Source organism: Gallus gallus, chromosome 2 (genome assembly GCF_016699485.2).
Source record: "Gallus gallus isolate bGalGal1 chromosome 2, bGalGal1.mat.broiler.GRCg7b, whole genome shotgun sequence".
NCBI lineage: Eukaryota > Metazoa > Chordata > Aves > Galliformes > Phasianidae > Gallus > Gallus gallus.
In genome coordinates, this window is record NC_052533.1 from 4866896 (window position 1) to 4892405 (window position 25510).

General features: G+C 43.3%; 1 protein-coding gene across 3 annotated transcripts in view; it reads left to right on the forward strand.

Annotated features, from left to right (window-relative positions):
* OXSR1 (oxidative stress responsive 1) overlaps positions 1–25510 on the forward strand; it is a 92089-nt gene that overhangs the window by 16055 nt on the left and 50524 nt on the right. For all 3 annotated transcript variants that reach the window (XM_418527.6, XM_046931033.1, XM_046931035.1), the window contains 2 exons: positions 4112–4224; positions 15029–15137. In XM_418527.6, the coding sequence (XP_418527.1) occupies positions 4112–4224; positions 15029–15137 (222 nt within the window). The remainder of the gene's footprint in view (positions 1–4111; positions 4225–15028; positions 15138–25510) is intronic.

Sequence of the window (25510 nt, forward strand, 5' to 3'; positions counted from 1 at the left end):
TCAATCTTGTTTCTCCTTCTCAAAATAGCCTTGAAATCGTTGGTTTCCATCAACTTTGATGGAGATCTCTGAGGTGTGAGTTACTATATATATTTTTTGAAAAAAAAAAAGAACAATGAAAAAGCTTCATGTAAGTTCAATGACAGCAATTGACTGCAGAAGAAGTAATGTCCAGCCTGCCTTGGAAGGTGGAGGTGGGCTTTTGTGGTCCCATGCAGGTTGGGGTGGGAGCTCTGGGTGCTGAGGGCGGTCACCCGAGGAACACTGATCTAAAGGAGGGGCCCAGGGAGATCAGCCTCAGTGATGGAGTGCTTGGGGAGGTTTGGGTTGCTCTTATTGTTTCAGAAATTGGATTTTGTTCAGAAAGAGCCATTTAGTATTAGAAACATGAAATAAGCAAGGGTTTGAAAGGGTCTATCTTCTTCTTTAAGCAGTGTTTCCTAAAGCAGGTTATGACCCTCTTATAGAAGAATTTGGCAGCTGTCATCTGAAGGGCTGGAACTGTAGCTGAGATCCTATGGAGGTGAAAGCAGGGGGCTATTAAACAGGCCCTAACACCCACTCAGGGTCTCATTCCTTTCTCTCCTTTTCTGCAGCCATCACCAGAATGACCTCCTGCTTTTCAGGAACGGAGCAGCAAGCATTTGGCTGTGCCCAGTTTTCATTGTTTCTCTAAGCCGTTACGCTGGAAGAGATTAACCAGGAAGCGAATTTTCTCCGAAAGCCCATCTTGGGGGTGGCGAAGGGAAGAGCCTTGGCACTGACCTTGGTCAGAGTGCCTTGCGGAGGGAAGCGTGACCTGAGCACGGAAACATTAACCTGTGGCCGAGCAGTTGGCTCTGATGGCAGCTGAGAGAGTTGATTTGTCAGAGCTGGGCCACCCCAGTGCACACTGCCCTTGTGCTGTGTATCATCCAGGTTCATTTTTAGCAGCGGGGAGGATCGCTTCTTCCACTTTTCCCCCTGTATTTGTCACCTGCTCCTGAACTTCCAAAAACTTCCTTGCAGAAAGATCGTTTTCTTTCTCTTTGCATCCTTCTCTGCACCTATGCTTGTTTTCACTAATGTGTTTGGCATCTTTGCTGCAGCTTCTCTTTCTTGCCACCCTGGAACTCGATAAACAAATTGTGTGACTCTAAGTCCTTTAGTAGCTGCGTTGCTATGTTTTCTGTGCTCTTCAGAGAAGCATGGAAACCTGTCTTTGTTCAGTCCCAGGAGCACGGCACGCTGCTGCAGCTACCAAAGAGCAGCTTGCTTGTGGCACATCGAGCTGCAGCTTGGTTTAATCCTTGCTTGATACGCTTTTGAGATTTCATTGTTTCTCTATAATTAAGTGCTACAGCAGAGCTGAAAGAAATGACGAATTAGCAGGAGAGGGGGGAGTTGGGGGGAGAGCAGGTGGTGATCGAACCAAGAGAAGCGGGAGCAGCAGGGAATTGATGGGGAGGAGCCTCGAGTTGGGATGGTTCCCTGCCATGTGCCCGGAAGGATTTAGTTTTGGATTTTATTACTGTTCAAATAATGCCATACGCCTGTAGGAGATTGAGTCCTTGGAGGCTGGGTATTGTCCAAGCACTTAGTGAGAAACAGTGTTTGCCCTGAAGTTCTAGCAGGCCTGGATGAGAGAGTAGGACAGAGCTGTAGTGCGGTCCTGTTTCTAATTATTCTGCATCCATTGTTTCTGCTAGTAACATCTTTAAAAATAAATAAATGAGAACACAGGGACCACTCTTTGTGTAGTCATTTCTATGAAGCCCTGAACTTGAAGTCACTTCTCATAAAAGATTTCATCTGTAGTAGTGATTGGATCTCCTGTTGTGGTGTTATGTATGGATTGTAAGTAGCATCTCCACTGGACAGGCTCGTACCAGCAGGGTTTGAGCAGCACAGGAATGCTGGTGTGCCACATTGTTGGGTACTGCAGCTGTGAGTGAGATCCAGAAGGGCTTTGAGTCAGATGCTGCTGTGTTGGTGATGACTGTCGAAATCTGCAAGTCTGCAGTGGAAATCTGACTGAAAGTTGGGACGGTTTGTATTACAGGACAGTCTTCTGAGGTGCACGGTCCAATACTGAGACGCAATTATACAGCATCCAGCTTATGTTTTCACTTCTTTTCCCCTCAAAGCAGCAGCAGAAAACTTACAGGAGCAGATTACGGATGGAGGGGGTAGGTCGGTGCCACCCAGGGCTCCCAGGGAGTGGTGATGTCAGAGCTGTGGCTGCTGCTTTCGTCTTGGAGTCCTCTGTGCACTACCTGCCAGTCAGAGCAACTGTGGGCAACGTATGTGAAGGTTTGCTTTGGCACGGTTGCTGCATATTTGATGTTGTATATGTTGCAGCCATGCTGCTGGCAGTCTAACCAACCCCAAGTCAAAAACTCTTCCTGGTTTTTCAGTCTTCCATCACCTCCATCCTTTGCTCAGAAGTCCTTACGTTTGCTCAAGCTCAATTTTCAAAGTTTCTGGTAACTATTCTTGCCACTGTTGTGATTTTCTTCCCCCTGAGCATCTCTGGTACTTTGTTTTGGACTCTGCTAGGCACAGTCCCTGAAAATTAAAATAGTTGTGAGTAACAAATAGTCTTGAACTTCTTAAGCCCCCATTTGGTTCAGTAACAAGTAAGAAACAGTAAAGCTTGAGCACCCTTGCCATTTTGTGTTCTGCATGCTGCTGCTTTCTGCCTTTAGAATGGAAACTCTTTCAGTGCACCGAATCAACTGGCAAGCTGGAGCTATTGCCCAGAATCTGCTTGCAACGACATGAAGTGAAACTCTTGTGAGGGTGCTGGTTGAAGGTTAGAGGAGCAAGTTCAGAGCTTTGTCACTTACCCAATGTGACTTTGGATGGGGCAGGTTTTCTTTTAGGACTGGGTTTCAAGTTCTTTCTCCAACCCAGCATTTAATATTTGAGTTTGGCTGTGAGTTGATGTCTGTTGCTGTGGAGAGCTTCAGTAGCCTTTGCATGGAGACTGCCAGCTTTTGCCCCTGGTTTATCTGAACGTCCTGGAAAGATTGTTTGCAGAGGTGTTGTGGTTGATCTGTATGGAAGGATCTTGAGGTAGGTTGTATAGTATTAAAATGGGAGAACCTTCTAAAACAAGTGTTATATGCCAAAATGCACAATGGATGTTCTCTATCAGCCCAATTGTGTCCAAGAGTTATGCCCAGTTTAATGAACACAGTGTCTGTGGGTTTTTTAATAGCATTTTCATAGAATATTGACAATAAGAAATTCCTGAGCTCTTTCTCATTTATCCTACTGCTTTTCTTACTCTGGAATTGATTCCTTTCCTGTGAAGTGTGGAAATGTGGTGAATCAAGATCAGGGTAGAAAGCAAAGCAACAAGGTGTCCTATTGCTAAGATGCAAATATTGCAGCTCTGTCTGGGGGCTGACAATTACAGGTCTATAATCACTTTGGTGATTTAAATCTTACTGTTGCGCAGTCCTTTTGATAACAAAGGATATGATAGTACTGAGCAGTTTAAATCCAAAACTTCTGTGCCTCATTTTACCAGTTTGAACAGCTTCAAATGCCAGTGTTTTCTCCCTGTTTGAATTTAAATGTTCTTTGGTTGAGGTTTTCAACCCAAATACCAAAGTATTGTGCCACTAGCTGAAAACTGGAGCTGAACAGGCTTGATTGAAGCCTGCCTCGTGCTGTTGCATAAAACAGGAGGGGAGCTGTAAAGAGAATTAGTACATAAAACTATTTGAGAAATGTCATTAGTGCTGGTAGCAAAGAGTATGGCTTGTTTCAACACTCTGGGTGAACAAATCAGGTTAAAAGCATGACCTCAGTGGCTTTTCTTACAAAAAGAATCAGTCCTCTGTTATAAGTGAACTGGAACATTTTTTTTTCCCTCGCATAGCTGTAATGGTTCCTCGTGAAGACCCCCTTGTTTGTGCTGGGTTAGCCCAGCTCTTTGATGCTGCAGCTAAGCTGTTATGTGGAGTCCAAGGGGTCAGTGCCTATGGGTGGGCTTCCCTGGATTGTCACCTGGCTTTTCTGTCTCTAGTAACAGACACTTGTCACTTTGTTGCCTGACCTCCCTTCCTTCCTGCAGGAGTCCTGTAGGATGATGTTAACCATCTCTTTCTCACACCCACAGGGAGCGGAGCGACAGCTGTGGTGCAGGCAGCCTTCTGTGTTCCAAAGAAGGAGAAGGTGGCAATTAAACGGATCAATCTTGAGAAGTGTCAGACGAGCATGGATGAACTCCTGGTATGCAACCAAAACGGTCTGGTGAATTGTATTTCAGCTAACATCATCTGTTTGCTTGCTGAGTGCCTTTAAAAAGACCTTTCTTGAGGTGGTGTGAGAGGACCTGACTGATTGAGCTGGAGGCAGACTGATTGCTCTGGTTGTGGGGCACAGTCCTTAAGAAAATGTTAAAAAGATCAATTGTTGGAGAACTTGAAGCTGTTGTTTAGAGCTAAGCATTCTGTGTAATCCGTTTGTTTTGAATGGGGTTAATGTGCAAGTTTAAAGCCCAACTGCCTGTACAAGAGCTGTGCAGTGGAAGCTAAGTGCTTCTGGGAAGCTTACAATTTAGGGGAGTGGTTTTGCCTTCTCTTCCTGTCCTGCAGTTCTTTACATTCTCTCCTTCACCTGTAAAGAGAGAAACTGAATAAGATAGCTCTTGTTCCTTATCTGTTGATAGTACTGATATCGTTTGAGGGGATCACTGATGTATTACAGGCTGCTGTATGGAAACACTCTCTGATTCTCAGTTCAGGACAGGAGGTTGACTCCTCTGGATCTGTAGCTCTGTACTTTTCTTCTGATGTGTGCCTCTGAAGGTTTTCTCAACAGAAAACAACTTCAGGCACATAACCATGGTAACTAAAATTTGCCTTCTGTTGTCAGATTGGTATGTTGATGGGATTTTCCTGCTATACTGTGTGTGAGAGCTGGTGTTTCTAGTGCAGCAGCCTGCACGTTCATCTTGCATGTAGAAGGTCCCTGGTTTTAAGCCAGACAGGGAGAGGCATTCCTATGAATGTGGTGTCAGCATGGAAGCTGTGAAAGGTCTCTTGGATAAAGCTTTCCATAGTAAATAATGATCAGCAGGATCTGAGGAGAGGCAGGGAGATCTTATACCACCTTTCCTCTTAAAGCAACTCTCCAGGAATTTCTTAATCCTTCCTATCTTTCCATTTGCATCCTGACAGCTTCTGTGGCGTTAACCCAGATGCTGATTTTTGGGGATCACAATGGGAAAGCAGAACAGAGACAGAATGCAGGTGTCCTGGCTAGTTCTACACGTGTGTAATTCACAACAAGTCACATGAACTACAGTTCCAGTTTCCATACAGTGACTAATGCTGTTTTTATCATCATAGGTATCTACAAATATGCTCTTGTAAAGAGGAAAGGCTCCATTCAAGCTGTCATGTTTTAATGTGCCTGTGAAGGACTGTTTGTAGGACTCTCTCTTAAGATGACCTGCATTCAAGCTCTGTTACAGCTCTTGTTAGCACAGAGGTTGCAGATTGCTTCCCTTTTCACAGTCAGTTTTTCTGTCTTGAGTACTGTCCCTTGGTACTCTTTCCAAGTCTTTTATGTGGCTTATCCCTACTTCTGTGCCTCAGTAGTATGCCAAACAGAATTGTCACAATCTACTAATTGAGATTGTTAGTGTTTGAGTAATTGCCAGTTCCAGCTAAAAGGGTTAGGTTCAGAAAGATACGCTGCAGAGACTTGGCATGTAATTTTAGATAAGTATGTCTAATTGCATATTTTAAATCTCTCGTTGACCTGTTGCTCACAATGACTTTACTTGTTATGGTAGCACTGCAATGAAAGGCTCTTGTCAGGTCTCAGTTTCCAATTTTGTTACCAAATAGAGTGTGGGTCCTTCTGCAGGCTTCTTTATAGGTCTGTTGTGAAGTCAGACATTTACATCTCAACACAGTGTTTGTTAATGCCTGGGATGAAGACAGGTCTTTCTATACCTGCTGTCAGACCCTTCATGACTTGCCTAGTAGCTTTTTGTAGTCAGCACGTGTGTTAGGTGGCTCCAATAGACAAACTTGGGCATGGCCTGTAAAAAAAACAAACCTCTTTAACAGTGAGATCTGCAGAAGTGAAGAGAAGCTGATGGTAAATAGCCCTCCAACCAAAACCAGTTGATCTGTCCTCAGATGTAACACTTCTTTGGTGTGCTTCAGCATGATTTCATTCTAACAGCATCATAGAGCTCCTTCAGAAGGTCAGGTCCTCCTTTTTCACTCTGATACAGTAGTCTGACTGATTCTTTTTTTCCCCATACCTCAGAAGACAAATTCTTAATCTGATCTTTGAAATAAGGCTCTGTGCCGTGTCTGCAGTTGTGCTGCCAAACCCTGTAGCCCTCCTAGAAACCTGATTTGAGAAACACAAGGCAGTGATTAGTGCCTGATACCTCAGAGGGGAATGCAAGATTCAAGCTCTGGACAGTTTGGGGATAATCTCTTGCTAAACAAGCTCTTGTTCTGACGTGTAACAGTTGAGCTCTTATTTACCCAGATTTAAATTGATCTCTTAATTATTTTTGAAAATTTATCAAAAATGCAACTATGGTGGCTTGAAATAATGACAGTGTGGTAGGAGGAAGGTGTTTATGAGTTGCTGTAGCTTCCTGGGACAGGGGTCACCAAGCAAGGTAGGTGTGATTTGTGGGGAAGAGGCTTTTCCCTTGATTTGTTTTGAATTTCAGCTTATTGAATGTTGTTTCTCAATGAAAGAGTGAGAAAGATGGAAGCTCCTGATCTCCCTGCTCTTCCATGCTTCTTAATCTCGTCTCCATATTTGCTTCTTCTCCAGAGTAAATATTTTCAAGGTTTTTAGTCTTGTGGTCTCCCTTTGTGGCAGTTTCCTAGATCTGTTTAATTACCTTTTTCTGAGCAACCACTTGTTATTGCAGGATTTTTTTTCTCCAAAGCCCATAAATAGAAACCGTTGTGGAGTTCAGTTCTGAGAAGCAAGTGCAAAGAGAAATATGGTGAGTCCATACTAGTGGTATGCTCCTTCCTTGCTTTCTCTTTACCCCTAATGCTGTTAAGAGCATGAAGTTGGGCTTTTATTAGATCCATTATCCTTCTATTGCGCTGAGGGTATCTGAGCACAATAGTCAGCTTATGGAAAACTTTGTTCTGTACCTCAGGCAGTAAATCAGTGCTCCCATGTTACAGCAGTGCCCAGCCATCAGATGGTGGCGTAGAAATGGGAAAGTTTGACTTAATACATTTTTGTTCTAATTCTACAGTGCTTCAGAGGTGTCTGGAGACAAGAAAATATAGGAGCACCTCCTAGCTTGTGGAGATGCCTTGCCTAGAGTGATTAAGCTGGCCTAATAGTAGGACTTGACTCATTGAAGGTATTGATTTTGATCCTGATATCTCCACATACACTGAGGCTGTGCAGGCGGTCAACCTGCACGCTTTGCAAATGCTGCATGACATTCCAGGTTACTGCAGTGGATTGATTTCTTCCTGCTACAGTGTATGGGAAGAAGCAATTTTAGGAAGGAGCAATTTTTGTTGCACTGAACAAACAAAGTTGAGACCATTGAGGTCTTCAGATGGAGTGATAATTGCTGTAAAGAACACAGACTGAGAGTCATAATGTTATTTAGAGATGTTGTTCTCTCTAGCCCAGCTACCAAATCAGGTGACACTAGTCAGGAATTGGTTTTATTACTTGACTTGTTTTTTTTTCTTTCCTCCTGTACATTAAATGTTGACAGGTCTTTCCTAGAAGGCCTATGAAGTTCATCTGGAAGGAAAGTACAATACAGCTTATTACGATTCCTGCTCACCAGTGTGACTGGAAGCAGTGTGTAAGGAGAGCTTGTTAAATATGGTGATCATCAGTCTACTACTGGTCTTTGGGGCTTTAGTTGATGTTTCACTTCTTACTTGTTTTGCAGCCCACAGTAGATAAATGCACATAAAATGCTGCTTAAGTTTGTTGAAAACAGCCAGCTCATGTTGTATTTCACAGCTGAATGTTGTTTCCTGCTGCGTTGCTCTTCCCTCTACTTTGCTGTATGGAATGTAGTTACTTCAGTTGCTTGTCCTTGAAGTGCAGTGGCATAACAGGTGCCTCAAAATAACTGTGCCTCATGCTTTGTTCTTATGCAGGTGTTGTCTTGTAAAGAATTACTGATCTTAAAGGCCTTAGATTTCTTCTCTTTCTGTCAGGCTCAGCTACGTTTTCATACAATTAAAACAGAGTTAGCTTTCTTTCATCCACATGGATTTTTCCTTGCTTCTTGAGAAGTAGATGGTAGGATTTCTTTGTTTAGCAGTTGGTGGGAATGTTGAATAGCTACAATGGGGTATTTCACAGAATCACAAAATTGTGGGGGGTTGGAAGGGACCTTAAGAGATAGAGTCCAACCTTCCTGCGAAAGCAGATTCCTTATAATAGGTTGTACAGGAAGATGTTCAGATTGGTCTTGAATATCTCCATAGAAGGAGACTGTGCAGCCTTTCTGGGCAACCTGTTCCAGTTGCCCATCATCCAGTGCTGCATCACCATTACTGTAAAGAAGTTCTTCTGCATGTTAGTGTGGAACTTCCTATGTTCAAGTTTTAGGCCATTACTCCTTGTCCTATTGCTATGCTCTGCCAAAAGAGCTTGGCCTCATCTCTTTGCCTCCCACCTCCCTTTAGATATTTATAAATATTTTTCAGATTTTTCCCCCCTTTCCCCCCAGTAGTCTTTTCCCCAGGCTGAACAGACCCAGGCTACTCAGCTTTTCCTCATGTGGGAGATGCTCCAGGCACTTAATTATCTTTGTGTCCCTTTAATTATCTTTGTGGCCCTCCATTGGACTTTTTCCAGGAGATCCCTGTCTTTTTTTTTTGAGCTGGGGAGCCCAGAGCTGAATGCAGTAGTCTAAATGTGGCCTTGTCAGGGCAGAATGGAGGGGGAGGATCATCTCCCTTGACCTGTTGGTCATGCTCTTTGTTATATACCCCACGATTCCATTGGCCTTCTTGGCCACAAGGGCACACTGCTGGCTTGTGGCCAACCTGTTGTCCACTAGGACCCCCAAGTCCTTCTCTGCAGCTCCTGGAGTTATTCAGTAGAGGACAAGTTTGGGAGATGTGGCCAGAGTCCAGAGATGGACATGACAGGTTTTGTACATAAAAGGAGAGAAGTGAGGGTACTACTTTCTTCTACTCCTGTGGTCAGACGGTAAGGAAGCTGAGGGTAACTAATCTAACTACAATAGAAATATATGTCCTTCTGAATTTCATGGAATTGGCCTGGGGAGCTTGCTGCCAGTAATATGGAGATCAAACATTGCATGAGATTAAATAAATCAACCTATAGTAGAGAAGGTTAAATTAGATAGGATTTATAAAAAGGATTATGAACTCCCCTGGTTTAAAGCATCGGCCAACTGTTAACTGCCTGGGCTTAGTTAGAAGTCTCCCCTCTGGGCAGATAAATCTGTAACTGCTTGTTATAGGGTTTTACACCTTCTTTTGAAGACTTGGACAGGATATTGAACTGGCTTTGATCTGACAGCAGCTCCTACAAGTGGATTAACTAGACCATAAGGTTGATGGGAACAAAGGAGCAGACTGTTGTAGACATGCAGACTTTTCATCTGTGTCTTTCATCTTATGGGAATTGCCATCATAGTTCCACTTCAGTCCTCTGGACTTCTGCACTTGCTCCAAAGGGAAGAAAAGTCCTTAAGTGTCAGTGCCAGACAGTCCAATGTATAATACACGACCTCCGCATGGTTATTCACTATGCTCTGTTGCATGTTTCTTGCAGAAAGTAAGAAGGTACAGAAGGTTTGAAGCTGTTATACTGCTTGATTGTAGAGTTATCAGAGCAGCAGCAGCAGAAATCTTAATTACTCCACTGGTTGAAGCTGTTTCTTGGACAGCTTGTCACAGCAGTAGTTTGTTTCCCATCACCTAAGGTTAAATCCCTTATGAAGACTTCTTATCCATTTCAAAATTAGGTGTGCAATAGTTTCCTCTGTTGCTCTGGACAGGCTGATCTAATCCTTCCTTAGTTGTGCCAGTCTCTCTCCGTGCCTCGAGGTAAGAAGTTGAACTGAATAATCTGGACAGGGAATTTGTATCAGAATCTCAGATTTTTAGCTCTGTGCTTCTTCCTCTTCTCTTTCAAGTAATGATCCTTAAGGTGACAGAACATCATGGGTTTTATGCTGATATTTAAAAATCGGAATGAATCCATATTCTCAATTTTATAGCCTTTAAACAAAATTATTAGAATTTAAGTTAAAGTGAAGCTTGATGTTTGTCTGCTGATAGAACCAGAGTTCTTAATCCTGCTTCAGAAGGATGAAGGAGAACTTATTGCCTTCCGCCTTGAAGTTTCAGCTGAGGGAAGTACTTCACCATCCAAAGCTGAAGCAGTGATATACTCAGGGAAGAGATTACACCTGACCTGCTTTGATTTCCACTTTCCTCTCCACCCTTTTTCTCTTGTGTCGTGATTGCCTTCAAGTAGGATAGCCAGGTCAACAGCTTGCTGGATTCCTCTAAACCTGCAGGTACCTGTGTAAAAGCAGATTGCTTGTATTGCTTGTGTTCTATCTATTGAGTTCATGTCAACATAGAGCAAGTAAAACTAAATAAAGCAAGCCTTGTATTTAGGCACAAGTCTTTGAAATGTGCCTCAGGGGCAGATAAGCATTAAGGAAAGGTGATAATGTGAACAGAAAATACCAGTGAAAAAGGTTCAGCCAGCAGCTTGTATACAGCTTTACCTGCTTTGTGTCTCTGCTCTTGTTGACTCAGACTTCAGTGGAGGAAAACAAATATATTTCCGGAATAGCAGATCTCCAGAAGTGTGTCTGACTTAGAAGAGATAAATAGGTTTTTTATTATTCTAAATTATACTTTAGAGCAGTTTTATTAGTGTTTCAGAAACCTTGAAATGCTTCTTTTATCGTCTGCAGAAGCACTGAAAACCTTCGTTAGAACCCTTAATGGAAGACGTGGGGGCCTTTATAGCTAACCCCAGTCTATTTGACAGTACAGTTATTTTTAATATCTAGCCTAGGGTGAGCACGTAACCATTGCCTGTGTCTAGACGTGTTTTTATCAGTAATTTGTTCTCCATAGCTGAGCAGAAGGCAGTCGAATTTATAGCTCTTGAGATGGGGAATTGGCAGTAAGGCCGGGGCTCTTAACTGAAGGGATTTAGCATGGGGGGTGTGTGTGTGTGTGTGTGTAAGCAACTGGATGGAAGATGTCTACCAGCAGCTGGAGCTGCAGCCAGTTTGAGGAGCCCGTAACAATGAGCAGGAATAAAACATTTCCACTTTAGAAGTAGGGTACAGTAGCCCCAATAAATTGCAGTGTTTAATTAAAAACTGATGAGAATGTTATTAGTTTTCCAACATAGTTTAGATGCTAGCAAAAGTGAGGGCAACACAGCTATAATTCAGTTGTTTCTTTATGTGATTTGAGGATAGCCACGTCTTTTAGCAGAAGATAGGAAGGGGAACCATTTGCCTGATAGTACTTTGTAGCAGCTCTGCAGTGAATGCTCTGAAAAACTTTGGCACCAATATTGAAGCTTCCTCCACCCAGAAGGACCACTGCTACATTCCATCCCCTCCTCCTCTTTCTGTAAGTATACTTCTGAGCAGAGCTCCCCAGTGATTCTTGACTGGGATTCCTTAACTACAGTGCTTTAGTCCTTGCATTTGTGGTGCTGTAACAGAGTTGTATACAAGACAGAACTGGTTTTGATCATTCGAGGGAACATTTTAACCACAAAGCCCACTGTGATTTGCCATGCTCATTCCAAGCAATGTATGCAGACTCTTCTTCATGGCATACAGTGGTAGAATGAAGGGCAGCAGGCAGAAACTGGAACACAGGAATTTGAGTACTAACACAAGGAAGAACTTCACGGTCAGAGTGACATAGCACTGGAGCAGCCTGAGCAGATAGGTTGTGGGGTCTCCTTTTCTGCAGATATTCAACACCTGTCTGTATACCTACCTATGTGCCTTGCTGCAGGGAACTGCTTTAGCAGGGGGTTGGGCTCAATGGTCCCTTCCAGCCCCTATGATTCTGTGATTATTCCTTACTGGTAATACTGTGAGAGCATGGGCACCTGGGGGCAGAGATGTAGTTTGTTATTCAGAGCCTTGCTATGCTGTCTAAGAACTGGCTTAATCTGCTACTGCACATCCACGAGCTGATGGTGTTTTGTCACATAGATCAAGCTTACTATGATTTATTTTCCCTTTTTGTTTTTGTGTACTGCAGCCTATGACAAATGTAACTTTTTTTTTTCATTTCAATTGTTATTTCTAGCCTAGGGAGTGGAATATGGTAATGTGCAAGAGAGGAAGTTCTTGGAAAATAATAAAATGGTAACACAATGTCACAGAATCACTGCAAAATGGTGTAATACTGATTGTATGGCAAAGATCTGATCCAGACCTATTATGTTAAATCATAGAATGGCCTGGGTTGAAAAGGACCACAATGCTCATCCAGTTCCAACCCCCTGCTATGTGCAGGGTCGCCAACCACCAGACCAGGCTGCCCAGAGCCACATCCAGCCTGGCCTTGAATGCCTCCAGGGATGGGGCACCCACAGCTTCCTTGGGCAACCTGTTCCAGTGCAACACCACCCTCTGAGTGAAAAACTTCATAATATCCAACCTAAACCTCCCCTGAAATAAACTTGGTCCAGGCTTTATCTTTCTGTCTCCTGAACTCCAATGGGATACACTAATATCTGTAAAATAAGTAATATTTGTGCATATTTTTTAACTACTCTCTTAATCTCCCAGGGAAGCCTGTTCAAAATATTTTGAGAGGTTTCACTGAGATAAGATTAAAACCAATGACTCTAGATCATTTCTGAGAATCTTGACTTTGGGGAAGGGCTGGCTAACATGAGGACTAGCAAAGCAACATCCTGCTTGCTTCTTTCCACCTGTTTTTTCCTCTGATACTATTCGTGAGTGTGTTTTTTACTTGTCAAATGTTAAATGTTAGCATGCATGTTTTAAAATTAATATAAAGCCTTGGATCAAATGGTAATTCCAGGTGCAGGTACAAAGGCTGTGTCAGGTTTATGGATTCCTTAACAAGGGATGCTGTCCAGTGCTGTGAGCAAGTCCAATATGATTCCAGGGTAAGCAAATGAGTGTAAAACTCTGAGCTCAATAAGCTGAGTTTGGAGAGGTTGCCCAAATCAATAGAGTTGCAGTGGGTGGTTGCGGACAGCTTTCTAAGCAACTGGGTTTTATGCCACCAGTACGGCAGAGGGCACAGAGCAGTCACTGAATCTGACTTATGTTCATCCAGGTTCCCAGCTCTCACCCATCCCCTGGCGGAATCTGGAAGCAAGGCAGTAAAAACAGCTTTTTCACTGCCAACTTTGTTGAGGGGTTTTCCTGTGTTGTAAAGAAACCTAATTGAAAGGCGTTAGCAAACTCTGAAGGTGCTGATTTATTTCCTTTTTTGCAAAGTAGCTTGACACAAGCATGTGTTTGCAGGGAAGAGAGCTAGAGCAGTCAGAATAAGCAGAGGATATTATTTCAGGCTGTATTTATTTTCACAGAGCGGTTTTTAAGTCATCATGTATGCTATACTGACTTCAGTGGCCTACTCCCCTGCTCTTCAAATATCAGTTCCTGTTTAGGATTTTTGTTTAATCTTTGTATTGGAACTTCCTGGAAAGTTGGTGCTTCTATTGGGGGAGCTGAAAGAGGAACCGACTGCATCTGATTCCTCAAATACACCTATTCTGAAAAGCAGCATTAAACTGGATAAATCGATACCACTGTTTCTGTGTGGCTGTGCCTTCCAGCTGCATACCTTGTGCAAGCAGCGTGCTCTTATGCTGTGTTTAGTCACAAGCGGAGCTTTGTACGTGGGTAGGAGAGGAGCTGGCAGTGTCTGAGGGGCATTCCTGGGCATGGGTGAGTCCTCAGAGCATCCTCTTGTTTTGGTGCTTTGGGAGGAAGGAATCAGGGCATGGCTGCGAGGTGATCTTGCTCTCCTTCCCCTTGTGTAAGGGGCTGTGAAAAGTGGTGTCTATGGTCAGCGAAGAGATGTCTTTGAGAGCAGGAGATCCAGGTATTGGGGAATGCATGGGTCTTGCTAGAAGCTACAGTCAGGCAAACTGGGGCTCTTGGCTGGGATTACCTGCATGGCTGCAGCACTGATGGCCAGCTAGGTAGTGCAGGATGCCAGGCCTGGCTTAATGGGTGCTTTTTGTCTGTGGGCAGTCAAGAAACTGTGAGGCTTTGTCCAACCTAGTTATTAGTACTTGCATAATGAGAAATCGGTCAGTGTTTTCTGTCATGTTGTTCTCCTTTTGTGAAACCTCAATCCTTAACCCATAAATGAATGTAAGAGTAAGCATGGTCAAAACTCAGGCACTTTAATATCTGAACATATTTACTGTTGTACTCCATCTGTAGTAACCAACTACTTTCTAATTTCAAACTGTTTTCCCTATTCTTCCTGTATGACAGTAGATATAGCTGTCCTTTGTGCCCTCAACCTGATTGAGCTGAGCCATCTGCTTTCATGCTGAGAAGAAACATTAAGGATGAGAGACCCTTTTTTCCCAGAGGCAAATATTTCCCTTTCTCATCCAAATGATAGTTTTTGACTGATTAAGCATCTGTTGTGTAATGGATCACTGAAAGAAATTGGTGGCATAAGCTGCTTAGGTAACACCGCTGAGTTTTCAGGAGTGTTCTGTTGTAGCTGAAAGCAGGTGCTTAGAATCATTTTATTGCTCTTGCCAAGAGTGTTTCAATCCACTTCTGTTTTCTGTTAGTCAGGGAGATAGACAGGTGGAGCATCCTTGAATAGCTTTGGTCGGTCTGAGTATGATGCAGGCTGAGTATTAGAAGTTTCTGGGTTTTAGTTATTGTGGTTAGCTCCTAAGTATCCCTTTTCTCCTCTCGCCTTCATTGAATGTTGTATTTTGAGGGAGATAATTTTTGTAGTTGGAGAACAATAATCATTGAGACTAACTGCTAATATTTTATTTTTCTTTGCAGAAAGAAATTCAAGCAATGAGTCAGTGCCACCACCCCAACATTGTATCTTACTACACATCGTTTGTGGTGAAAGATGAGCTTTGGCTGGTGATGAAGTTACTTAGTGGAGGTGAGTGGTCCAATTCTATACCTTGAAAGGCAGCATTAAAAGTTGACTAATGTTTTCTTCTGTTTTCATCTCAGGTTTCCTTCTCACTTCTGAATTAACATTGAATGATAATGCTCAACTTCAACCCATTCAACTCAGAAATAGCTTTTTATTTCATGTATGTCTGTAGTAATACCTAACTGCATGACTGACTGTCTTTAACTCCTGTTTTGTAAGTTATACAAAATAATTCTACAAGATACTGTCAGTATTTAATTGCTGAATGACTCAGTTGAGTATTTGAAAACAGAAGGATGTGACTTCAGATACTGACAAAAGAAACTCGGGTACAGATGTAGTAGTTGAAACCATCCTGAACTTCAAAACAGAAACAACAACACCCCTGCACCTGAGTTTGTTTCTCATATTGCATTTACAAAAGTTTCATAATCCTTTTCCATGAGCCTCCACTGGCTTTGTAGTTGGGACTGTGATGTTAGCAGCTCCTCTTGCAGGGCTGATCGCTTGCCCTTTTCTCACTTGAGTTGGAGACCTGCATGGTGCTGATTGCTTGTTGGTAATCAGTCAGTCTATTGATTTAACTTACTTACATGTTGGCTGCCCTTGTGAGGAGCTTAAATCACCTGTGTTTCAAAGCAGAACTGCTGCTGTAGTACCAGTCTGTGGCCTTACAAAGGGAGGACAATATCACAGAATCATAGAATCACCAAGATGGGAAAAGGCTTCTAAGATCATCCAGTGCAGCTGTTCACCTACTACCAATAGTTCCTACTAAACCACGTCCCTCAGTACAACATAAGAATGTTTCTTGAACACCTCCAGGGGCAATGACTCCACCACCTCCCTGGGCAGCCTGTCCCAGCACCTGACACCACTCTATCAGAGAAGATGTATTTCCTAGCATCCAACCTGAATCTCCCCTCGCACAACTTGAGTCCATTCCCTCTAGTTATGTGGGAGAAGAGGCTGACTCCCACCTCACCACAGCTTCCCTTCAGGTAGTTGTAGCAAGCAACTAGTAGGTCACCCCTAAGCCTCCTCTTCTCCAGACTTAATGATGCCAGCTTCCACAGCTGCTCCTCATTGAACTTGTGCTCCAGACCCCTTGCAGCTCCATTGCCCTTCTCTGAACACACTCCAGGGCCTCAATGTCTTTCTTGTAAGGAGAGGCCTGAAACAAAACACAGTACTCCAGGTGCTGAGTGCAGAGGGATGGTGACTTCCCTGCTCCTGCTGGCAACGTTGTCTCTGATATGTCTGGATGCCATTGGCCTTCTTGGCCACCTGGGCACACTTCTGGCTCATGTTCTGCTGAGAATCAGCCAATACTCTGTTTCTTCTGCACAGCTTTCTAACCACTCTGCCCCAAGCCTGTAGCATTGCCTGGGATTTTGGCCAAAGTGCAGGACCTGGCATTTGGTCTTGTTGAACTTCATCCCACTGGCCTCAGCTCAGTGATCCAGCCTGTCCATATCCCTCTGTAGGGCCTTCCTACCCCCAGGGCAGATTGATGCTTCTGGCCTTCCTGATGTCATCTGCAAACTTACTAAGGGTGTGCTCAGTGCCCTCATCCAGGTCATCAATAAAGATATTGAACAGGACAGGCCCTGATACTGACCCCTGGGAAGCACCACTCGTGACTGGTTGCCAACTAGATGTGACTCCATCCACCACCACTCTCTTGGCCCAGCCATCCAGACAGTTCTTTACCCAGCAAAGAGTGTACCTTTCCAAACCATGGGCTGTAGCTTCTCCAGGGGAATACTGTGGGAGGCAGTGTTGGGGGCTTTGCTTGAGTCTGGGTGGGCCACATCATTGGCCTTTTCCTCATCCACGGATCACCTGATAATAGAAGGAGATCAGGCTGCTCAAGCAGGACCTGCCTTTCATGAACCTATGCTGGCTAGGCCTGATCCCTCTGGTTGTCTTGCATATGCCATGTGACCTCCCTCAAAGTGTTCTGCTCCATAACCTTTCCTAGCACGGAGGTCAGGCTGACAGGCCTGTTGTTCCCTGGGTCCTCTTTTGGCCCCTCTTCTGGTAAATCGGATTTGTGTTGGCAAACCTCCAATCCTCTGGGACCTCACCAGTTTACCAGGAATGCTGATTGATGATGGAAAGTGGCTCCTCCACCAGTGCTCCCTCAGCACCCTTGGGTGGATCCCATCTGACCCCATGGACTTGGCAGTCCAGGTGGAGTAGTGGGTCTCTAACAGTTTCCACCTGAAACATGGGGGTTTTATTTTGCTCCTCATCCAAGACTTTCAGGTCAGGAGCTGCTTCATTTGTATAGTATTGTTCCTTGGAGCTGGATGTCTTTCCCACTTCTTCTAGGTGACAAAATAGCTGCAATACTTGGGGTGATTTCAAGTTACCCCCTAGTTCACAGGTCCAGGGAAGCATCTCACTTCTTGAGTTTATTTTCTAAGGCACTGTAGAAACAGCTTCTTTGAGGGAGAAAGTTGTAAAACTTGATATCAGCAATACTAGATCTGATGTAGTAGTATTTTCCAGAATCCTTAAGTTGCCATCAAAACAAGAAATAGTATTAAGTTTGAGATGATAAGAGGACTGTTGCCGAAGTCTTAGGCTGTCTTCAGGAAAACTTGATGTTCTGGCACCCTAGAGAAAGGGAATTGGAAGCTGAAAAACTCCTCTTTCTTTTTAAAATGAAAAATAATAAAAAAAAAAAGATATTTTCTGGCTTTTCTGCTCTTGGCTCAATACTTAAGACTGTAAAATGCCAGAAGATGTGGAAAAATCTGGCTAAACTTGCTGGCTTCTTCCCTGAAAACTTGACAATAACCGTAAGCATGCGTCTTTGAAGATCTTCAGTATTTTAGCAGTTCTCTTGGGGGTGATCAAATTTCATGCTGACTTGAATCTTTTTTAAGGAGTTTATGATGTCCCATGTGCTCGTGTGTCATTAAGCAGCACTCCTTATTTTCTTGGAGAGGCACTTAGCAGTCGGATCATTAAAGATGGGATTTCTGATTGTATGTAGAAAAGAATCCTTTGCCAGCTGCATGGTAACTATTGAGTCATGGCCTGAACCACTGATTGAGCACCTGGGGAAAGGACCCAATCAGCCCTGGGAGCACAGATGAAGGCGATTCAGCTGTGTGGCCAGAAGGGGTGGAACCTGGCTGCGCCTCTCTTAGACCTCATTTAAGGGCTAACTGCCACTGGGGAAGGATCTCTCCCCGTAGATCCCTCTTTAGTGAAGCTTTCCCCTGCAAACCTGGAATCTTCTGGTGCGGGTGAGCAAACTTTTTCCCTTCCATTATAGCATCTCTCTATTGTGCCAGTCCTTTTGTCGTTACACCTTTGTTGTAATGCCTTTCTCATTGTATTGATCTACCCAATTGCTACACCAGCTTAGCACAAATGATTTTACTGTTGTATAAGTGCCTATGGGAGACTCTCGCAAACACATTAAGTGGTGTTTTAGGGGTGCAGGACGGGCAGTAGCAATGTTCTTGCCCTTTTTAGGAGAATACGCAGCCCCCTTGAGGAAAATGAGCATTTTTGCAGTGGTTTTCTGTCAGTACTGGGCTAATTCTTGAACCTCCAAATGTTGCTTTCATTCTCGTTTTTGTGTGTAGTTGTCTTTATTTTTTTATTTTTTATTTTTGCAAAGTTGGGGGGAAAAAAATCACTCTTTGGACCGCAAAATACCACATAAATGGACAGAAAAGTTTAGAAAATAATCATAGCTTCAGAACTATTCTCTTGGTGGGGGGACGTAACCTGTTTGTCTTGATTATTCACTTAGAATAGGCTTCCACATTATACAGAGTGGTATTTGACCCTTCTGCAACTCTGGCCTTAAGTGGAGAACTGCTTTAAAGTAGTTAAAATATGAAAATCTCTAGTTTGCTCTGTTGCACATGCTGAAGGACCAGAGTTGTGCAATAAAAGACAGACTGATTTCCCACTTGAAGCAAACCATTTGGGGCCCGGGGGGAATTGCTAAAATATACTTTGAGGGCAACTTGTCGGTTTTTATGCAGGAAGAAGATGCCTTGAGAGGTGTTTTTCAGCCTTTTTCAGTTTATTATTTTTTCATGGCTGTACTTCAGAAATGATACAAGAAATAAGATCTTACAGGCATGTTCTACAGGACTGTCCTGAGGGTGGGTTAAGAAACTTGTGTGTCAGAGCTTTCTGACTGAGGAACTTTTCCATTCACTTTTAATGAGACTATTTCCAGTTGTTTTTAGGCTGAGTGATTTATATAACGAGATGCTTTAAAACCTGCTTCTCATTCCTTTCAGCTTATCAGTAAAAGACTGGCTAGTTCTGTGGTCATCTGTTACCCAATGGGAAAAATAATGGTCTGAATTTCTCAACAGGAAGGAACTTTGGCTGTTTTGTCAATTTGAAAAGGGGGAAAAAAAAATAAGGTGCAGTCTAACTCTTTTATTCCATTAACCATTCACAGAGCACAGGCTGAGATTTGTACATCCAAGTAAGCACATCAGATCTGTTCTAAAGCATTGGTTCTGGTTTTGTACAGTGATTTTTGTCTGGGTAAAAGTTCAGAATCTTATTGTTTCTCTCAGATTCAACCTATGCTGGCTTGTGTTTTTTAGGCTGAAAGTAAACTTCAATTTTAGCCTACTTACATGGACCTCATTACTATGATGCAGTCTTAAATGTAAGTCTGTTGTAAGTGTAATATAATTTAATTTTCTGATTGCAGTCAATTTGTTGAATCTTAACCTAGTCATATGGGTGAGTGTTCTAAAGTCATCCCTTAGGGAAGGTACCCTACATCCATGAAGCTTTGTCTGAGCAGCCAGAGAGAGCACCCAAGGCAGCTCCATTGCTTGTGTGACATTGTCCCTGAAACTGAGCTTTTTATCTCCACTTTGTAAGTACTGTGTTGGTGGAAGATACTATGTTCTGTCTTTAAAAGTCATCAGCAGTGATTATAGGTAATGTACTGGAAAGCTCTTGGGGAGTACCCCGTGGGAGCTGCTAATCTACATCAGGGCCAAGTCAAGCTGGTGGAAGTTGGTGCTGAAAGCCCTTAGAACTGGCTGATTTGACCAGGCAGAAGAGCTGCATAGTTATTCCTGCTTGCATATGCTGTGGCTGTGATGATATCCAGCTGGTAGTGATAAGGGGGGTGCTGGTGTGTCCAGTTCCTCTGATGCCCTCTTTCAGATCTGTCAATACAGGCCTGAGTCAGATTTGTGAAGCATCTGCTGCTTGTTCCCTTCAGGAGAAACTGTAGATCCTTTCCTCTGAATTTCTGATGATTAAACTGCTTTTCAGGGATCCAAGCTTAGCAATGTCAACTTGGCACCCTGGCCTCTCGGTCCGATGTTACTCCAGACTAAACTTCAATAGCTATTTCTAGCCAACTGCTGCCCTGCTCTATGCCTTGTTGGCATTCCCATGTCATGAGTGTTAATCGTGCCTTCTAAAACTGATGCCCTGTCCTGCTTTCCAGCTCCTGTGGCTTTATAGTAGGAAGAGGAGCAGCTGTCCTTCTGTGCTTTCTCTGACTGTGACCTGTTTGCTCCTCTAAATTCTCTCTGGTTTCAAGAGCTCTCATTTAACAGGTGACCCAAAGTTGTGGCCAGCTCCACAAAACAGTTGCTCGTGCAGAACAGCCATCTGTGATGGTTGCTGCATCACGGAGCATTTTTTTTATTGTCTCTGTTTATCAGCAGATGAAACCTCCAAAAAGATTTTCAATTTTTGTAATTTTTCTAAATGTTGGAACTTTTTCCAGATAGGGCTGTTAGATCTTCTGCCTTTTACGGGCCTGTAATTAAGTCTCAGAAGATTGTTGTGTTGAAATGGTTAAGCGTTTTCCAGAAGTTTTTAGGATGAAATAATCAGTTTCTTCCTTCAACCTTTCATCTTGATTACTTGATCAAGTGCTTGGCTAGCACTGGCCATGCCTTCCCTTTCTTCTGGCTTGCCCAAGTCCTACATGTCTTCCAGGGAGATGGGACATCTTGTTCTACTCCTGCCATGTTAACCTCTGGCCATAACTCATTGCTGGAATTAGGAGTGGCCAGATCAAAGCCAGAGGTTCATAGAAATCCTCGTGTTTATGTTGAATTATTTTGTTAGGGGAGAGCTATTCTGTTTTTAGTCCCTCTGGAGGGTTCTTAATTTAATTTGTGTCTCTACAAATAAATTTCAAACGGTTAAGGATGGGATAAATCAGAGGGAGGGGATTGCAGGGGCTGTATTTGATTACAGGATGTGGAGCTTGGAGATGCATTGCCATTCCTAGTTGTAAAAAGAAAAGCATAAAAAATAGCTGATTTTCTTCAGGTTTCTTCTCTAAACATGTCCTAACACCACTAGGCTGCCTTACCTCCTTTATTGTATTATCTTGCTTCCTGCCTTAACCTGGTCTCTCACTCATCAAGGAGCAAGAAGTGGAAGTTTCCTTGACTTTGTCACTCTGTGCTGATGTAGTTTGACCAGGGTTAAGAAACAACTCCAAAAGCAGAAACCTCCGAGAGCTACGTAGGTGTCTTTTCCTTTGTTTTATCTAACTTGTTCTTTCCTTTACTTTAGTGTTCATCTGCTGTGCCTGTGTACTTCAACCCCAGACCTGCTGAATCCAAGCAGCTGTTCTCCTTGAGTGTTTTATTCCTTGGTTTGTCAGGCTGACGAGGTGCACGTTTAATCCTTGGCTTACATGACAGGCTCACTGAAACCACTGGCTTCTCCTGAAATGCCTTAAGTAGCAAGGGATCTTGCAGCCTTCCAGTGTGCAGAGATGCAGCATCACGTTCAGCATCTGTATCCCTTAACTCTCAGACAGATCTCAGTTCTCCCAAAATTGGCTAATGAAACGCTAGTGATCTCCAGCACCGTTTCCCAGCCTTTTTGTGGCAGGCCTTTAAATGGCAAACTGACTTTAATGCATATACTATTACATTTCTGCTGGAAACATTATAGTATTACACTTTCTTGTGCTGATTGCCAGGCAAATTTTAAATTAAAGGAGGTGGTGGCTTTTTTTGTGTATAACTTTTCTTGTATCTGTCCTATTACTGAGGTTATAGTGTAACACGTGGGATGTGGTTCCTACAGCAACTAGCTCTGCTACAAGTTTCTTTTGCCTCTGGGGGTGTGTAAAATTCCAGCCATATATTACTCTTGCATTTATCTGTAATCTTCCTCGAAACTGCTCCACTTTTCCTGACCTTTTCTGCTATAATGTCTTCACTCCATGGGCTGAAACATTAAGCAGGATGGCTGATGGCTGTCACGTGGCTGCTTTCTTCCTCTCCCAAGGAGGAACATTAGAAGCAGGCTTCCTCAATGCCATTACCCATGCTCAGGGGTGTAGGTGAGGTTGAAGAAAGGCGTTTTGGACTTGGAGCAGGAAGCACTGATGTTTGTGGTGGCTTGCTGTTGAAAGTGAATCAATGGAACAATTAGGACTTCTTACCCCAAGGGTGCGATTACACAGAAGTTTTCTCCAGCAACAGAGCTGGTTTTAGAAGTTCCTGGCTGCTGGTTCTCCACCCTGCCTGGAAAACTGCATTACCATTTAGTGCAGTGATCTCATTTACAGTATGGCTTCGTTAGCAGGCGCATTGGCACAACAAGGGAGGAGGTGAACTTGATGCTGGAACTCATTAAATCTCATTTTGCTGCTGAAGGAAACAATGGGGGAGCACATAGCACAGGGCCTATTTTGAAGGAGATGGCTCTGCTTGGTACGTGTATGGGGTACAGGGTGGGGCTGCAGTCACTAGGGTGGGTTGCAAATGCTCTGCCAGATCTTAATCTACAAGAACACTGCCTTAGAAATTTAGGATGTTCTTTGTTCACAGGTTTGTCTTTGCTGCTTAGATACTGCTGTCATGGGTGGAAGTTAACTGTTTCCTTCTGGAAAATTGGAAACAGGCTTCTGTGGATCGAATCAGAGTTAATCAGCTGTTCTCCATCAGTGCCAAAGTGAGAAAGGAGATCTTCAGAGCTTCCTGCTCTTCGGTGCTTGGGGGGCAGCAGGGAGAGCAAATGGGGGGATTGATTCCTTTTGTGCAGCTGGACAGATGTCTGATCCATCTGCTGCAGGGCCGATGCGAGCAGTGAGGACTCCAGAACAAGTTACTCCCTGCATGTTTGTATTTGACATTTAGTAGTTACAGGCTGGGTTTTGTTGTGTGAGGGTAAGCCGATGTGCAGCTGGTTCCCTGGTGACTTCTGCTGTCATTAGGAGCTATTGCATTAGGAACTATCAGAGCAGACTGTGAAGCTTGTTAGTTTGAATGGAAAACCACTTAACTTTCAATTGCTGTACGTTTAGCACTGTGGGACTGCACTTAGCTAAGCAGACGTAATACGACTTGCGATTGGCGTCACGTACTGGGACACTTGAATGATGAATGACAAGTAATGCTAAATGCTCTATCACATTGCTCAATATCTTGTGGGCTTCCTGTGGGTGTGCTGCTCAGTATATATTTGATAGGCAGAGATTTATTTAGAGCCACTTTTTTTTTTTTCCACATCAATCTCTAAATGTCTCCTTTCTTTTTCTCTTTTTTTCTGCTGGACTTCAGAATCAATTGTTTATTGCTAAACTTCTTTAAATGCTCTTACCAATGACATTATCACTTGTATTTACGTTTAGGCTCCGCTTTTGGCTCTTCCTTCAGTTTTGTTTTGTGTTTTCCTGACGTGTTTCTCCTTCTGGGCTTGGAACAGTGTTTCAGTCAGCCTCAGCCAAACTGCTTTTTTTTCTTTCAGCTGAAGCCTAACCCCTGTTCTGTGCGTGTGCAGCTTCTACTCTTGCATTTTCTGACCTGAGAAGTACCATGTACAATAAGTACCATAGTATTGCACAGTCCTATCATCTGAAATAGGAGTTACATTCTAGAGAGGATTCATATTTTACTTTTAAAGACATTTTAGTGACTTCTGTTCTTGAAAAAGCTACTGTAACTGTTCTTTAATGTGTGGTGTGTGCCTTATTTCCAGTGTTAACCTTATCTTCTGGCCAGTAGGTCACGGGAGCTATTTATCTTGCAGGTTGCTCAGTCCAATGGTGTATGTGGAGTACAAATCCATACTAACATTACATTTAAGCAGAGATTCAGCAAAGCTTAGGTGTACTCCAGACTTCCTCAGTTACTCTTTGAAAGTGGTTTGGAGGGTGGCTTAGAAACTGGCTGGTGTTCTGAAACAGGATGATCAGTGGGTAGAGCACATGCTTCTATGTAGATCTGATCTTGGTTCCAGTTCACTTGAATGTCCCTGGTTAATTTCTAGCAGTTAATGTGCTGCTGTATTGAGAACAAGCCACTGTATGCAAAGCAGTCCTTTTCTTCCCTTAGGCTATGGATAGGGCTCCAACCTACTAACCTCCTACAGCATAATGCAGCTGGTGAAAGTGAGAACATTTCATAGAATCTTAGAGTCGTTTGAGTTGGAAGGGATCTTTAAAGGTCATCTAGTCCAATTCCTTTGCAACGAGCCTGGACATCTGCAGCTAGATTTGTCTGCAATGGAGATGTAACCTGTAGTGAGAGCATCACATACTTAACTGGCATGTTTTGCATGTAATTTTTCAGGCTGACGTTGAAGTGCTGTCTCAACCTTATAGCAGAAAGCATTGTTTTCAATAGTGAAACCCCTGTGACTTTATGCTTCCACAGCAGTTTAACATTTAGTTATGGTTTTCTATTTGGGGTCTGGTTATTCAGCCACACCATAGCAATCTTCCTGAACTAGAATGTTAGGAGATTTCTAATACTGCACACAGCAGTGTATGGAAAGACAGCTTGGCTTTGTTGTTCATGTCTTACTGTGCAGTGTTTTTATGAGGTTGCCTTTGAGTCTGAAGTCAACGCCTACCTCCTGATTTACTGATCTGTGCATTGGGAAAAACAGAACACATTGTGTTGCCAGTAGCAAAGCTATTTTTTAATAGTGTAAACAAAATGAGGATGAACCATCTAACACTTTCTTCAACAGGAAGGTGGCTCTTCTTTTGCTTACTGTTCCGTGAGCGAAGCATTTTGCTGATGGCCTTGTTGCTGTTTTCCTTTCTGTAGAAGACTGGCAAATTCCTTCACTTCTTTGGACATCTCATTGGGAAAGTGGATTTTGAACAACATGCTAAAAATGGCAGGTTGGACTGGAAGCAGATGCACAGCATGGGTGTGTTTCAGCTGTTGCCCGTTGACAAAGAAGGCTTGTTGTGTGCGTGCCCTCTTGTCTTTTATTTTCTCCCCCCTTTTACTGGGTTGGGTACAACCTCAAACTTGGCTGATGCAGGATTTCTGACCAACTGATTTTGAGCACCTTATTATCTTCCTCCTTGTTTTCCCTGAGCCCTTTGCAGGAGAGGGGAAATACTTCTGAACGAGGTCTGCTAACAG